Genomic DNA, 15,990 nt, shown 5'->3' with positions numbered 1-15,990 from the left:
GTTCCACATCTCAGTAGCAGCAGATCAGGGGCAAGGCCCAAGTTAGGGAAAGAGTGAGGGTGGGCTGGGCCCGTACCTCACCATCAGCAGGAGTATGGACGGGATTCCATGACTCATCAGTAGCAGGACAAGGGCGGGGCCCAGAGATTGGCAAACACAAAAACATTTTTCAGAATAACTTTTACATTAGCTTCAAAAACATGTTTTAAAAAACATATAAAACTTGGATTTTTTTAACCAAAATTACTTCAAAAATAAGATTTTAAACCAAATACTTTTTAGCTTATCAGGTTTTTTACCATAAACATTTTTTTAAAAATAAATTATTTACCACTTTAAATCAATAAATACTTAAAAACACTATGAGAGTTAAAAAAGAATCCTATAAACACCCCCTAAAACCATTCCAAGATTTGTTTCCGAATAATTAACGGAGGGACCAAATATGAAGGATGCCTAATCTTTGAGGTAATTTTTGAAAATAAGATAGAAAGACAAGTGCGGTCAAAACGGTGAAAAAAAAAGCTGAAACAACGCGTTGGTTTTGGTTCTCTCGGACAAAGAAATAAACAAACGCAGCTGTCTTTTCCCATATATGGTCTCTTCACAGCTTCGGCTTCACCCACCATAACTTCAAGGCTTCCCCAGTCAACAACAATGGCACATGAAGTTGCCAACCACCGTCTCCTCCTCTGTCTCCTCTCCTGTCTCCTCCTCATCCTCTCTTTCTCCACCGCCGATGATGCCGCCGTCATGTCTAAGCTCGCCGCCTCCATCTCTCCCGCCCCATCAAGCTGGACAGGCACTGATTTCTGTTCATGGAATGGAATCAACTGTGACAACTCCAATCCCAAACGTGTCACCGCCATTAATCTCGCTTCCAAATCTCTCACCGGAAACCTCCCTTCCGACCTGAACCAGCTCTCCCAACTCAAAACCCTCGCCCTACAAAGCAACTTCCTCTCCGGCGATTTACCTACCTTAGCGAATCTCACTTTCCTCGAATCAGTGTTCCTTGATGGCAATAACTTCACTTCTATCCCATCGGATTTCTTTCTGGGTCTGACGAATCTACAGAGTTTTAGCATTTCAGACAACTTAGATCTGTCTCCATGGGTTCTTCCCAATCATCTCACGGATAGCAGCAATCTGCAGACGTTTCAGGCGAGTAACGCGAAGATAATGGGATCCATCCCGGACATCTTTGATAGTTTCCCTAATTTGCAGAACCTCCGGCTGTCTTACAACAATCTCACCGGAAACCTACCGAAGACTTTTGGGGGTTCCGAAATCCAGAATCTATGGCTCAACAATCAAGAAAGTGGACTTTCTGGTACCCTTGATGTGCTTTCTTCAATGACACAACTTTCTCAAGTATGGCTACAAGCTAACGCATTCACCGGTGCTATTCCGGATCTCTCGAAATGCACTAATCTGAACGATTTACAACTCCGGGATAATCAGTTCACCGGAATCGTTCCTCCGTCGCTGATGTCTCTTCCCCAATTATCAAAGATTTCTCTACGAAACAACAAGTTGCAAGGTCCATTGCCTGTGTTTGGCTCTAATGTCACCTCCGATATCACTTCCAATAGCTTCTGTTCACCTAATCCGGGACCATGTGATCCACAAGTAACGGCGCTCCTCGAGGTCGCCGGAGCAGTTGGATATCCGATGTCGTTAGCGGAATCTTGGCAAGGAAACAACGCCTGCGACAGCTGGAGCTTCGTTAGCTGTGATTCTTCCGGGAAGAATGTCACCTCCGTGAGCTTATCGAGGCAGAAGCTCTCAGGTACGATTTCACCGGCGTTCGCAAATTTGACCTCGTTAAGAAGTTTATCATTAAACGATAACAATCTCGTTGGCATTATTCCTTCAAACTTAACATCCTTGCCGAATCTTCAACTTCTTGATCTATCCAACAACAATCTCTCCGGTGCTATACCATCGTTCCCACAAAACGGAATAAAGTTTTCACATGATGGCAATCCATTATTAGGTCAAGACGTTCCAATTGGACCTCCGGGCCCACCTGGATCTACACCGAGCTCCACCGATCCCGGTAAAAACCCATCTGGCTCCTCAAAAGGGTCACCCGTCTCCGGTGGTATGATCGCCGGAATCGTCATCGGCGTTCTTGTTTTTCTCGCAATCGTGTTCTTTGTTTTCTTCAAGTGTTGTGCGAAGAAGAAACACCAAAAGTTCGGTCGTGTTGAGAACCCAGAAATCGGTCAAGAACTGATGAAACCAAGCGTCATCGGAACCAGTTCAAACGGATTCAATGGCGGATTTAGCGAGTTGCAGAGCCAGAGCTCCGGCGACCATAGTGAAATGCATGTTTTCGAAGGGGGTAATGTCGTAATTTCAATTCAAGTTCTCCGACAAGTCACGAACAATTTCAGTGAAGATAACATACTAGGAAGAGGTGGATTTGGGGTCGTTTACAAAGGGGAATTACACGATGGAACAAAAATTGCAGTCAAAAGAATGGAATCGGGTGTCATGGGAACAAAAGGGTTAAACGAATTTCAAGCTGAAATTGCGGTTCTCACTAAGGTTAGACATAGACATTTAGTGGCACTTCTTGGGTATTGTATCAATGGAAATGAGCGACTTTTGGTGTATGAGTATATGCCACAAGGGACTTTAAGTCAACATTTGTTTGAATGGAGTGAACATAAGACACCTCCACTTAGTTGGAAACAAAGGGTTTCGATTGCTTTAGATGTGGGAAGAGGGGTTGAGTATTTGCATAGTTTGGCACAACAAAGTTTTATTCATAGAGATTTGAAACCTTCAAATATTCTTCTTGGTGATGATATGAGGGCTAAAGTTGCGGATTTTGGTTTGGTTAAGAATGCACCGGATGGGAAGTATTCGGTTGAGACACGACTTGCGGGGACTTTCGGTTATCTTGCACCCGAGTATGCTGGTGAGTACTAAATTTTTTTTTTTTATATATATAATTTGTTTCAAGATTATTAATCTTATGTTTATGCAAAAAAGGGTTGTTTTTCTAGCAACCCTACAACCCTAAATGCAAAAGGTGTTGATGCAAGTTGCAACTAAAAAGGCAAACTTTTTTACACATTTGGTTTGGAGATTAGTATAATCTTTAGTGTTAGATGCAAGTTGCAACTAAAAAGAGTGTCTTTTTACACATTTTGTTTCAAGATTAGTAATCTTTAATGTTCTATGCAATGCAAGCTAAGAAGACAAGTTTTCTACACATTTTGTTTTAAGGGTAGTAACCTTTAGTTTTTTATGCAACTAAAAAGACAACCTTTACCTTTTACACGTTTTGTTTCAAGATTAGTCATCTTGAATGTTCCATGCAACTAAAGAGACAATCTTTTTACATTTTCATTTCAAGATTGGTAATCTTTAATGTTCCATGAAACTAAAAAGACCATCTTTTTACACTTTCGTTTCAAGATTAGTAATCTTTAATTTTCCATGCAACTAAAAAGACAATCCTTTTACACCTTTCTTTTCAAGATTAGTAATTTAATTAATATTTTCTTATAAAAAGGTTGTTTTTAAAAGCACACATTGTCCCATGGCCTACTAGTGGCTGGCACCCTTGTGCTAATCTTTATTGTTCTAACAAAAATATGATATTTTTAAACATTTCACTTCAAGATTTGCGATATTCAATGCTAATTTTTGTCAAATTTTCATGATCAAAATAGCAACCGGAAGAGTGACAACAAAGGTCGATGTTTTCGCATTCGGCGTGGTGTTAATGGAGTTGATAACGGGCCGAAAAGCCCTAGACGAAACAATGCCTGACGAGCGGTGTCATTTGGTGACATGGTTCCGAAGAGTCCTCATCTCAAAAGAAAACATGCTAAAAGCCATTGACCAAACCCTAGAAACCGAAGACGAAGAAACACTGGATAGCATTTCAAAAGTAGCAGAGCTCGCGGGCCACTGTACGGCCCGCGAGCCCTTCCAGAGACCCGACATGGGTCACGCAGTGAACGTGTTGGGTCCTCTGGTCGAGCAGTGGAAGCCTTCTCGACCAGAGGAAGAGGATGGCTATGGAATCGACCTCCATATGAGCCTTCCTCAAGCCCTTCAAAGATGGCAAGCCGATGAGGGCACTTCTAGAACATTTGATATGTCTTTTAGTCAAACACAATCGAGTATTCCCTCTAAGCCTTCGGGATTTGCCGACTCATTTGACTCGATGGATTGCCGATGAATCCGATACACAGATATATTTCGTGATATTTTTTCATTTTTTATGGGTAAGATTGAAATTGAAAAGTATGTTGTTAACTTATTATTGTTTACAATGGTAGTGCTCAAATGATGCATTAGATAGTTGTACCTTATGCAGAAGCATGCACTACGATTTGTTTGTTGCTTAAAATGTATAATAGACCATGTCGCTTTTACATTTCCATGTTCTTAATCTTATCAAATATAGTATGAGAATTTTAATGTTAATATGGATTCAACTTATTTACTATTTATTAAAAATGTTAGATATTTGTGCTAATTTAATGTATAAAATAAAAATACTTACTACATTTGAACATATTGGCAAGTTAAAATCAGCTTGAAATTTTTAATACAACCAACAAATTTAAATAAACCGTTGAAAATTACATTAGCTTGTAAATTAAGCATTTGAAATGGTACATTTATGAGGGGTACATTTTGCATAGAAAGTATGACATGACCAAGTCTTAGGGTTTATGTTATAGTAACATATACAACATGCATTAAAACATGTACATTTGTCAAGATTTGTTATGTTGCTAAAATAATGGACCATTCAAAAAAGAGGCAAGTGGATTGGAATGATCTCTTCCAGGCTGTGGAAGTGGGATTCTGCAACTAGCCAGCTAATTTGACATGTGTGGGTCCCATCGAATCACCATAGGAGAAACAGAAAGCTTTTAGCTATGGAATATTTGTTCGGCCTTTTCTTTAAAAAGCAATTCGAGATCAGTTTCGAAAAGGTGTGATATTCCAAATAGCTTTCTTTATGAGTTAGTATGTTGTAGGTTATAGAATCTTGATCTCAATTTGCTTTAGTTATGCATTGTCAGTTGTACAGTACACGTCATCTGATCCCAAGTAGCATTATGCATTGACAACTTGTACAAAATGCAAAGTTATGGGGTTTGTATACGTGTTTTAATGTCCTGTTGACTATATGTTTTGTAGCTGTTCACATGAATTTAATGTTCGGCGATTATAATTATAGATACATATAAATTAATTTTGGAAGGCCAAAGTGAATAGTAAAATGAGCTTTGGTGGTTGAGATATTGACCACAATAATTTGTTATATGAGCAGTTTTGGTCCCTTAAATTATGGTTTGGCTTCTGATGGTAGGGTTGGAACTGTGAAGCCGATACACATGCTTCCTTCTATTTCCCACCGCCTTCATGGATACGTGTCCTTGTAGAAAATGATGGAGGCTCCACGTTTCTTCCACTGATTAATTCTCAATGTTCTCGATCTTCTATACCTCAAATCACACCCCCACTTCACCTTTCTTTCTTCTGAATGAAATCGAGACACATACCTTGTTTTACTCCCTCTCATGATCGACTACGTCGATTGATGTTTATTTTGTTCCAATTTTTTTGGGGTTGATTTCTTTTGCTTCATCTCTCATTTTTCTCTATTTCTCCGTTTGTTCATCTTTTGTGTTTGATTTTGCCCTTTCCCTAAGATATAACAATCGTTTGAGTTCTAGGGATGGATTCGAAACGAAATAGAAAGCAAACGATTATCCTATGTTGCTGTGTTAACAGAAACAAAAAAAAGGGAAAGTTAGCCGCCGATGCAGAAAGAAGCAACCCCGTGCTGTATCGATACTGTTCAACCCTAATTTCTTCAAGTCTTCATTCTACGACATATTTCTGAGAGGTAAATTGTAAACCCTAAGTATAAATTCTGAAATTACTTGGATTTTGTTGTCTGCCTGTGGAATCACAGTCAGAATTGATAGTTGGGAAAGGAAAACTCGAACAATCAATGAAGCTAGGTTTTTTCTCACTTGGTTAGTCTCTGAAAAAATATCCTTTTTTTTGTTTGTTTGCATGTCTAGGTATATAATTGAAAGGTCTAGTATGCTCGAGAGTCATATTAAAGTAATATTGCTAATTAACATATGATCCTAAAGGTCACACTAACAACAACTTGATACAATTGATTATTTATTAGAAATCGATTTTAATAAATATTCAATAAAACTTTTATAATTAAATTGAAAATTACTTATTGGAAATAATAATTTTTATTAGCAAGTAATATTACATAATTCATATGATATGATTAATAAGTTGTGTACAACTTTTTGGACTAGTTGAAACTCTTTTGTCTTTTACTCAAAAGACAAAGTTTATATTTTATAAACATTGACTTTATAAAATTTAAACTAACCTTTCTCTTTTATATATAATTTTCGAAATTTGCATAAAAAGAAGAAGAGTATGGCTTTTCCATTAGTCTATTCAAAAGAATTCAAGCATGAGAGACATGTTTATGACATGAGAATATATGTGCTTAAAGTGTTAAGACCTAATGGTTAATAATTTCACTTTATGCATATAAATAAGAGGCTTGCATTCTTGAAATGTGGCTCATTCATTCCTTGAAGAAGTGGCCGAAACTTCTTCTCCCCTTCTCATTCTCTCTTAATTAGTTAAGAACACTTGAAGTTACTTGCATCTTCAAGCCTTCTTTAAGTTCATATTGGTTATGAACTTAAAGCTCAAGGATTTAAGAGTTTATGGACTAGCATCTACATCAAGTTGAGTCATTGTTGGTGTTTCATGCATCTTTTGTCATTTAAAGTTGTCTTATAAAAACAAAGGTTGTTTGATGTGTATATTGATGTATATGATGTGCATAAACTAGCCAATGACCAATGTGTTGTTGTGTTGGTTGTTTTATTATAAAAATGGTTGTAATAATTTATTTATTCATATGGCATGTAATAATTTAATAGATTAGCTTTTCTTGTTTATTTTTGTAAAGTAATAGATTAGTTTTTAGAAATAATTTATTTATACAAAAATGTAACAATAAATGAAGTTAGAGCCATTTTTGAAGACAAAAGAGGCAATTTTCGAGTCTACTAAAGTGTTGAGCAGAAAGATGACACTTTCTGAAAAGTGTCATGAATGCTATCAACAATAGCCTTTTATTTAAAGGGTTGTTGGCCTAATGCAACAGTTTCTGCTACCCTTTTCTGAAAAGTGTTGCACGTGGCTGAATTTTCCCTTTAAAGAAGATTTTCCAATCTTTTGCAAGCAATGGATTTTACTCAAGTGGAAGCTTCTTCAACAATATTTCAAGAATATTTTGGTCCCCTTAAATGTCCCTTTAGGAATGGACTTGGCATTTTTGTGTTTGCTCACAAAAATGTCATTAGTTGGTTATGTTTATGCACATATCTTTTTATGTATGTTTCTGTTGTTTATTTTATGCAATTATTATATGTGGTTGATAAATTAGTTTTTCACATGCTAAGATAATTTGGACAAAATAAACATCACATAGAGTTTCGGTTTTCAAAATTATACATAAGGTATAACAAGTTATTTTTTTAAAATAAAACCCAGTTTTATAAAATCGTATAAAAAACTAGCTTTTTATATAGAACCTTTAAAAGTAATTTTCTTTGTAAAATTGACACCATCGTTTATTATATGCATGTGATAACCATGATATCATATGTTTTTAAACTAGAATTATAAAACATATAAAGACCATTTTTACAAACCTTAAATCTATGTAATCCTTTTGAAGAACACTCGCACGTCTCTTGTATGCACTAGTGAGATAAATGATACCTAACCGCTTAGTGTTACCCTTTGATGGTTGGGGTGTATTCGTGATTTCTATAACCAAGTTATAGGCCGATTACACAAAATTTTCAAATTAGACGATTTGATCGGAAATCTTTTGTGATAAAGGATACCTAAGCAAGAGAGATCCGATGCATAGATGGGATCAAACATGTCTAACTAAATTTGTTATTAGAGATCCCATAAATCTAAGAATTATATAGCAATATATAATTGATAATCGATATCTACCGGGTTGAATTCAAATGGATGGGATAAAGGATACCTAACCATTTGTTTGTTTTGCAACTTGAATCCTATACTTTGATAATTAATGTTTTTTGGAAACTAAAAGGGTATTAATTATTAAAGATTAAATATTGAAAATACTAAATGAATTTTGTTAAAATTTTGTAGTTAAATAATCCATTCCCATTATCACGAATTGTCATTTTCTTTAATGACTTAATTAAACAACAACATTCAATAGATACAACTTCAATGAATGGGTTCATGTTTTAAGAGACAATCTCGTAAGAGATATGAAGTTGTATACACTTAAAGGTCCTAGTCCTATATTATTTTCTTTGAGCAATTAAACCTGAACATGATACCTACTAAATGCATCATTGTAATGCTAAAGATGCTTCTAACATCAAGCTAGGAATAGTTATTCATGACTTCTAGGAAGTCTTGGATAATTCAAACATATATATGATGATATAACAGGTCAAGAAATATTCCAATAAATATAGTGATATTTTATTTAAAGCTAGTTTAAACATTGAAATAATGCAAGGCTAAAGGGTCACCCGGTGTGATCTAATAGGCCCATGTTTTATGAACTGAACACCTTTAAGCCCAAGAAATCTACTAAAGCCCACATAGATGGATCTTGTTTCTTTTGAGAAGAAACTAGACACTGGAAGATGATTTACTCCTCTTATTTGGAAAGAAAGTCTAGAATAGACTAGTACTTCTAGTATCTACAATATAGAACTCATACTTTTCATGTAACACTTAGGTACTTGGTACTTAAATGTTAATCTAATATTTGTAAATGGCTTGCAGATATTTACTGAAGAGTAACCAGCTGAGAACAACCAAGTCGGAACTACACTCTCGGAGTTTAGTTTATTATTTATGCTTAGAACATAAATTACTTGTAATGTAAAACAATATTTGTTTTCGAACAATGTATGTTTTAATTTAGCATGCCTAAATTTAAGTCTCAATCATTTTATTCAAATGTTTGATAATTCACACAATCGTTTTTCATAACGATAATATTAATATTATGAAATTATTAACTTCTATTTATGAGACTAGATCTCTTAATAGAGTTGTGAAGTAAATATCAACATTTTGTGATTAAAATTAAAGTTCTATATGCAAGCACTTTTGACTTAAACTTGTTTTAAATCAAACTCATCTTTGACATTGTTATCTTTATTATATAAATGGCATTCACATATCCCAACTTCAAGAAAGGGATCTTTTAAGGCAAATAATGTAGTTTATTTGACATATGTGAAACTTATTTATATGTAAAGGATTCCTATTGATATTTTCACTAAAGTGTATAGAAAATAATTAAGGAACTACACACTTTGATGTACGACTTCCTTTTTAATGAATGTCTGAGATTAAGCATGAGATTACAAATCAACTTTGTTAACAATTATAGTAGTTTTAATTATATTTTTGTGGTAAAAATAATTGTGAAATATTTCTTGAAGGTTTCAAAAGTTGAGATACAAATCAGTAAGAATCATCTAAGGCCTTAATGATAATAAAGGATGATTAAATCTTACCTGGTATGGTTTAGTTTCTAATAGATAGAAATACCATCCTTTAATCTTTTTGGGATAATACTTAAATCACTATTAATTATATCTTGAATACAAATACCAACTAATAAGTAGAATAAACATTTTATAAGATTAAATATGGAAAGGCTCCATCCTCGTCTTACTTAATGTTTTATGGATTTGAAGCCGATGTTAGACTAAAACTTCTAAACCCAAAATCTACTAAATACATATTTGTATAATAATCTAAATATGGCTTAGATTGTTATATGCAAACCTACTAAGAATAGGTTCTTTTATTCTTGTGAAACCTAAGTTAGTAGAAAGCAAGCTTCTAATGACAAAGCAAGTGGGAGGTACATGGAACTTGAAGCAGCTCAAGAACCATAACCTTATGTAGTAATAGTTGGTACTAATTTTAACAAGGATTGTTAAAATTGAATAATAGCTATTCACAAACGCAAATTGTTTGCATTAATGGTAGAATTCATCTATGACTTGAGAAATGTGGAATCTCTCATGATGAACTTTTATTGATGGTTTCTAAAAAATCCATCAAATACCAAGATGCTCTGTCAGATCTCGAATCTGATAAATAACTTAGAATCATGAACATGAGATGTAATCTATGTACGAGAATCAAGTACGACTTGATTAAAATTTATCCCTATAGCAAGGCAAGAAGGAGTAAATAATTCTTCTAGAAAGAATAAATTACATGGCTAACCATACACATTTAAAGCAAGACTTGTTAAAAAAGGTTTCTCTCATACTCATGTAATTGAATATGGTCCTCATCATACTCATGACACTGATTGTGATCAAACCTTTTTCATAGATAGCTATGATTAGATCAACAAGGATATTATTTACTTTATATTCATATTCTTAATATGAGATATAGTAAATAGATTTCAAGAAAGACCACTTTTCTTAATAGAGATCTATAGTAAATAGATATCTATATAGATTAGCCTGGAGGTTTTCTTAATCCAAGTTATCCTAACAAAATGTGTAGACCTTGAGATCCACTTCTGGATATAAAGTAAACATCTCAATGTTGCAATCATCATTTTAATGTAAAACTACAAGGTATGTTTTTATATCAAAATGAATAGAACATGTGTGTTTACTAAGAACTAGTCGGAGCATAGTGAAATTCCTAATCTTGTATGAGTGAAACACACTTATTCATTTAAAGTCACATTCTAACTAAGCAAGGTTGTTTTCACCTTGACTCGGAAAGTGTTTCTAAAATGAAAGACATAGGAAGGAGAATATACATTCATGGAATGTAAAATCTATAAGGGATTGATAAAAGGAATATTAAAAGTTTCATGTCCTTATACATATATTGGCAATATCTTGAAAGGGATCAAGACATAAGATTCTTTAGAGAATTCTTGATATTATCATATGGCACCATTCTGAGCTAGCCTCAAAAGTACATAACTCATAGACTTGAACTAGATAAAATGATTTATATTATATTTGCTTGGCAAATGAATTCATCATTTATGCCATATTATGCATAGGACATGGTATTTGATCATGTTGTACGCATGTCATATGATACTAATTGAATACATGGTTAAGTAACTGGATGACTAAAAGAGCATTCTAAGGGTACTTTAGAAGAACTAAGAGAATGTATGTAACATCCGGGTTCCCAGGTATTATTTCTTATTCATTTATTTTTGGATTTTGATAGAGGACTCGACGAGTTGGAGTATAAACTCACTGAGTATGGTCGTGGATGTCCACGCGAATTCGCGTCTGGACTCGGCGAGTCCACGCTGTTTAATGAAACCCTAATTTCATGGGTTTGGGACCTATTTAAAGGCCCTTAGGGCCGTCATTTGCATCTATCAGTCCCTTGAGAGAAACCCTAGAGCACTTGAGCGTTTTGGGAAGAGAGAAGGCCATTGTTAACATTGAAGCTTGTTTAACAAGGAAAAAGGAGGTTTTAGCCAAGAGGAAGCGAGGGAAGTGGACATCCTGCGATTTTGGAGCTCAGAGCATCACTTTAGAAGTAATATCTCGGATCCTTTTCTGTTGTTATGATGATGATGTGGATTTAGGGTTTCTCGGACCCTTTATTGACTAGTTTTGAGGCCAATCCGTCCCTATGTGCGTTGAGGCGTTAGATCTGGATCCATTGAGGTCCAGAGGGCTTTACTCTTCAATCTTTATGAAGATCTTTGGGGGTTTTCACCATGGGTTGTAATAAATAGGGCTAAAACATCATAAAAGAGCAAATAGAGGTTGTTTGTGTGTCAAGATCCGAACTTTACGTGATTATCATGCTTGGAGAGGCTAGATCTATGATTTGATGGAGCAGATCTAACCTCAGAAGTTGTCTTTAGTTTGTGCATGGAATGAACTCGCCGAGTTGTTCTTGGGACTTGGCGAGTAGTTTGAAGGTTGCCCGTTAATCACTTAGTGAGTGGACTTGTCGAGTTGGGGGAATGACTCGGTGAGTCAGGGTGAGTCAGGTGTCTGAGTTCGAGTTGGAACTCGTCGAGTTGTTCTTGGGACTTGGCGAGTTGAGTCGAGGTGGCCCCGCGATTCTTGCCAGTTGGAACTTGTCGAGTTGAGGAAACACTCGACGCGCCAAGAGAGGGTTCAAGAGGCAGTCAGTTGACACGTGTAGACTCGTCGAGTCTCCCTAGTGCACTCGCCGAGTCGGGTCAAAGTCGACCTTTGACCTTGTGGTCTTTTAGGGTTGAGTGCAGTTGTATTTATGGGAATATTTTCCTTATTGGATTAGGCGGAGGCTAGGTCACATTTCTACCGAGACAGAGAATTACCGAGATATCAGAGGTGAGTCTTCTCACTATACTGTACCTAGAAGGGTACCTATGTGTGACCGGAAGGTCTTGTATGCAATGAGTTGCATGTTTTGTATGCGTCATGTATATGATATGTATGCTATGTATGATATGGGCCGGAAGGCATTATGACATGGACCGGAAGGTTAGGAAGTCATGGACCAGAAGGTCAACACGAGTAGGACCGGAAGGTCTACTGGGACTGGGACGGAAGTCCCCTGAAACACATGGACCGGAAGGTCGTGTGAAGTATGGCCTGGAAAGGCATATGTGTGTAAGGGTATTTTGGGGAAACTCACTAAGCTTTTATGCTTACAGTTGTTGTGATATGTGTTTTAGGTACTAGCAAGGACCGTGGAAAGGCGCCGGCGTGATGCGTACACGCTAGAGAGAGGATTTGATTTTTGTGATCTTAGGATACGATATGTTTTGATAACTAGTACCGGATATTTTGTAAAACTTTTTATATGAAAATGGTTGTGTCAAGGAAAATTTTGTTTTGAAATTTACGTTGTTACAATGTATATGAGACAATCGGTTTAGAAAGGATATTTATGGAAAGAGCTACACAAGATGTTAAGTTCTAAACATACATAAGTAATTATGAATTATAATTGGATTTTGACTTCATTATGGAATGAAGAGTAAGTTTGTTGGAATGAGGTCCGAACATAACATAATGAAACAATCTACTACAAAATAAGAATACACTGCTTTAGAAGTTGAATTCAAATATGATTGGATGAATGAGATCATTGAAAAACTATGTTGATTTCTGCCATTCAAGGATCACATAGAAATCTTTGTGACTTCGATAGTATACTTAATCAAGCTAAGAGACTCTATATCAAGAAAGAACATCAATCATATTCTCCAAGATATTTGACTATACTTAGAGTAAAGTTAAGTATGGAGATGATAATATTCACAGAATTCATACAAATTCAATTTTGACAGATCCATTGATAAAGTTATTCTTTTGAGATAAGTATGATTGGTCATACTTTAGCTATAAGATTTTATTATTCTGGAAATGGGTTTTGATTTGGATTTAGTATTTGGATATTGAAACATTATACCAACAACTATTAGATAATGTTATGATGTATTAGGATATAGTCATCACATTAATACTTGTTGTGTTCTATAATAACATGTTTAATCCATGAATAATGTTATTATTCTAAAAGTTCATAGTCAGCTATAATTGTGGGAGCAATTATGAAGTAAGACTAATATGAATTGGATTGGTTGACTCTCACTATATGAAAGTGGCAAGTGGTTGTAACCAAGTTTCATAGGTACTTGTCAGAGAACTAGTATTGAACTGACCCACATCAAGATCATCTCATGAATCACTATCGTGAATGATGCTTGATTAAATGTACTATATTTGTATCCTTAACACCTAAGATACATAGTTGAACTTAAGTGTAGGGAGTACTATGCTTTGATATGGTCAAATGTTGTTCCTTAGCTGGGTAGTTATAAAAGGCATTTTTAGGTATGGTATGAACTATGCAAGTGGCTTATGTAGTCAAGATGGGATTTGTTCCTCTTATGTGTTGAGAGTTAGAAATCTAACCTCTTATTATTGACTTAAACTTTTATTGGTCATTTTCATGAAGTTACCACTTCATATTCTCATATTTTCTAATAATTGACCATTTTGCCTTTTTGGTCAATAGTTAAGTAAATTCAACTTACTCTAAATTTCAGGTTCTTACAATGTAAATGAGCTTTCTTGTGCTGGTGATCAAAAATGTATTAGAAATCATGGTTGACATCAATTTAATCCCCGTTTATGACGACAAACCATTATCATAACAAAATGAATATTTTACCCTCACACGAGGGCCACATGCTTTAATTAACGGGAGTTGGGCTAATAGACGTACAATGCAACAAAAGCAAACTACAAAACCCATCAATGTTATAAAATCAATACTAGGATCAATAGCGTGAACTGTGACAAACCTTAGGGAACAAATGTTTAACTTACTCTATAATATATATATATATATATATATATATATATATATATATATATATATATATATATATATATATAGGATGGGTTCAACAAAGAATCATTTTAAACCTTAGAACCAAGGAACCAATCTTTTTCTCGATTTTTAGAGCAATTATTTCATAAAAAAAACTAAAAATATAGAAATTCATAATTTTTTATCCTCCATCCATTGATATCAAATTTGATAAACAAAAAAATTAATTTGTTTAGATTCACACTGTGAATTTGTTTAAATTCAGACTGTGAATTTTGTGTTGTGAAATTTGCACAGATTCACACTATGAATCTGTGCCGATTCAGACTGTGAATTTGTACAGATTCATACAGTGAATTTATACAAAATTAATGATTTATAGTGTAGATTCACAATGTGAATTTGAACATATAAAAAAAGTAATTTTTTTTTAATCAAATTTGATATCAATGGAAAGAAGATATAAAGTTATGCATTTCTATATTTTTAGAATTTTTTTCCGATAAATAATAAGATCTAAAACTTGAAAAAATAATGGTTCCTTGGTTCTATGGTTTAAAATGGTTTCTTGTTGAAATTTTGCCTATATATATATATATATATATATATATATATATATATATATATATATATATATATATATAAAGGTTCAAATGAGAACAAAAAAAGATTAAGAACAATATATATATATATATATATATATATATATATATATATATATATATATATATATATATATATATATGTCTATTATTTCAAACTTATTTTACAAGAAAACTTTCCAAACTCTCTCAAACTCTCCCAATAACACTTTCATCTTTTATTATATTAGATTTACACACTACACAAACTCTATATTCTCTTTCATCTCAAACTTGAAGAACACATAAACATTACCACCAGTTGCCACCAACCACCACCCCCTGCTGTCGCCGCCTCCTACCGTCGGCGTACCATCGCCACCTCCGACCACCGATGAACCACGACCATCAGATCCACAAGCTACGGTTGACTCCAGATCTACAATTTCAGCTTCAGATCTAGAATTTTCAGTTACGGACCTACAATTTTCAGCTTCAGATCTACGACTTTAGTTTTCAGATCTATGATTTTCATCTTCTGATCTACGACTTTCATCTTAAAATCTACAATTTTTGTATTCAGATCTACCACTTTCGTCTTCAGATCTACCATTTTCGTCTTCATATCAACCATTTTCTCCTCCAGATTTATGAGCTTCGACGAGCGGTGATAACAACCACCTTCATTCATCACTGTCACCGCTAATGGAAACATGTATCTGATAAGATCTTATTAAAATACTTCGATATCCATCGTCGATCTCCACCTAGTCTATGATCTGGAGTCATGAAATTGTTTCAACTTCACTTTCCCTCTATAAAACGAAAAACATCTTAGTTTTGGTGCGATTTGGTAAGAGCTGATACCACCGTCATCACCGTCAACTTCGTTTCCACCATCGCTACCACCACTGATGTCACATTACACCCTCCTACTGTCGAC

General features: G+C 34.7%; 1 protein-coding gene and 1 long non-coding RNA gene across 2 annotated transcripts; both read left to right on the top strand.

Moving 5' to 3' along the window:
* Positions 1–537: 537 nt before the first annotated feature.
* LOC111905144 (receptor-like kinase TMK4) lies at positions 538–4,455 on the top strand. The gene is made up of 2 exons (XM_023900816.3): positions 538–2,932; positions 3,693–4,455. The coding sequence occupies exons 1-2, from the start codon at positions 658–660 to the stop codon at positions 4,205–4,207; spliced, it is 2,790 nt and encodes a 929-aa protein (XP_023756584.1). The 5' UTR covers positions 538–657; the 3' UTR covers positions 4,208–4,455.
* A 579-nt stretch (positions 4,456–5,034) lies between these two features.
* On the top strand, positions 5,035–9,030 carry LOC128132193 (uncharacterized). Its single transcript, XR_008230236.1, has 2 exons — positions 5,035–5,893; positions 8,890–9,030. It is a non-coding gene; the product is annotated as an uncharacterized LOC128132193 (long non-coding RNA).
* Positions 9,031–15,990: the final 6,960 nt, after the last annotated feature.

Source organism: Lactuca sativa, chromosome 2 (assembly GCF_002870075.4).
Source record: "Lactuca sativa cultivar Salinas chromosome 2, Lsat_Salinas_v11, whole genome shotgun sequence".
Classification (NCBI taxonomy): Eukaryota; Viridiplantae; Streptophyta; class Magnoliopsida; order Asterales; family Asteraceae; genus Lactuca; species Lactuca sativa.
Note: the sequence above shows the minus strand (reverse complement) of the source record. Positions and strands in the feature narration are given on the sequence as shown.

What these genes read in the sequence shown, in the direction of transcription:
- LOC111905144 (XM_023900816.3), top strand. Translation starts at nt 658, where the DNA reads ATGGCACATGAAGTTGCCAACCACCGTCTCCTCCTCTGTCTCCTCTCC. An exon ending in TCTTGCACCCGAGTATGCTG is followed by an intron (nt 2,933 to 3,692) that starts GTGAGTACTAAA and finishes TGATCAAAATAG; the next exon opens with CAACCGGAAGAGTGACAACA.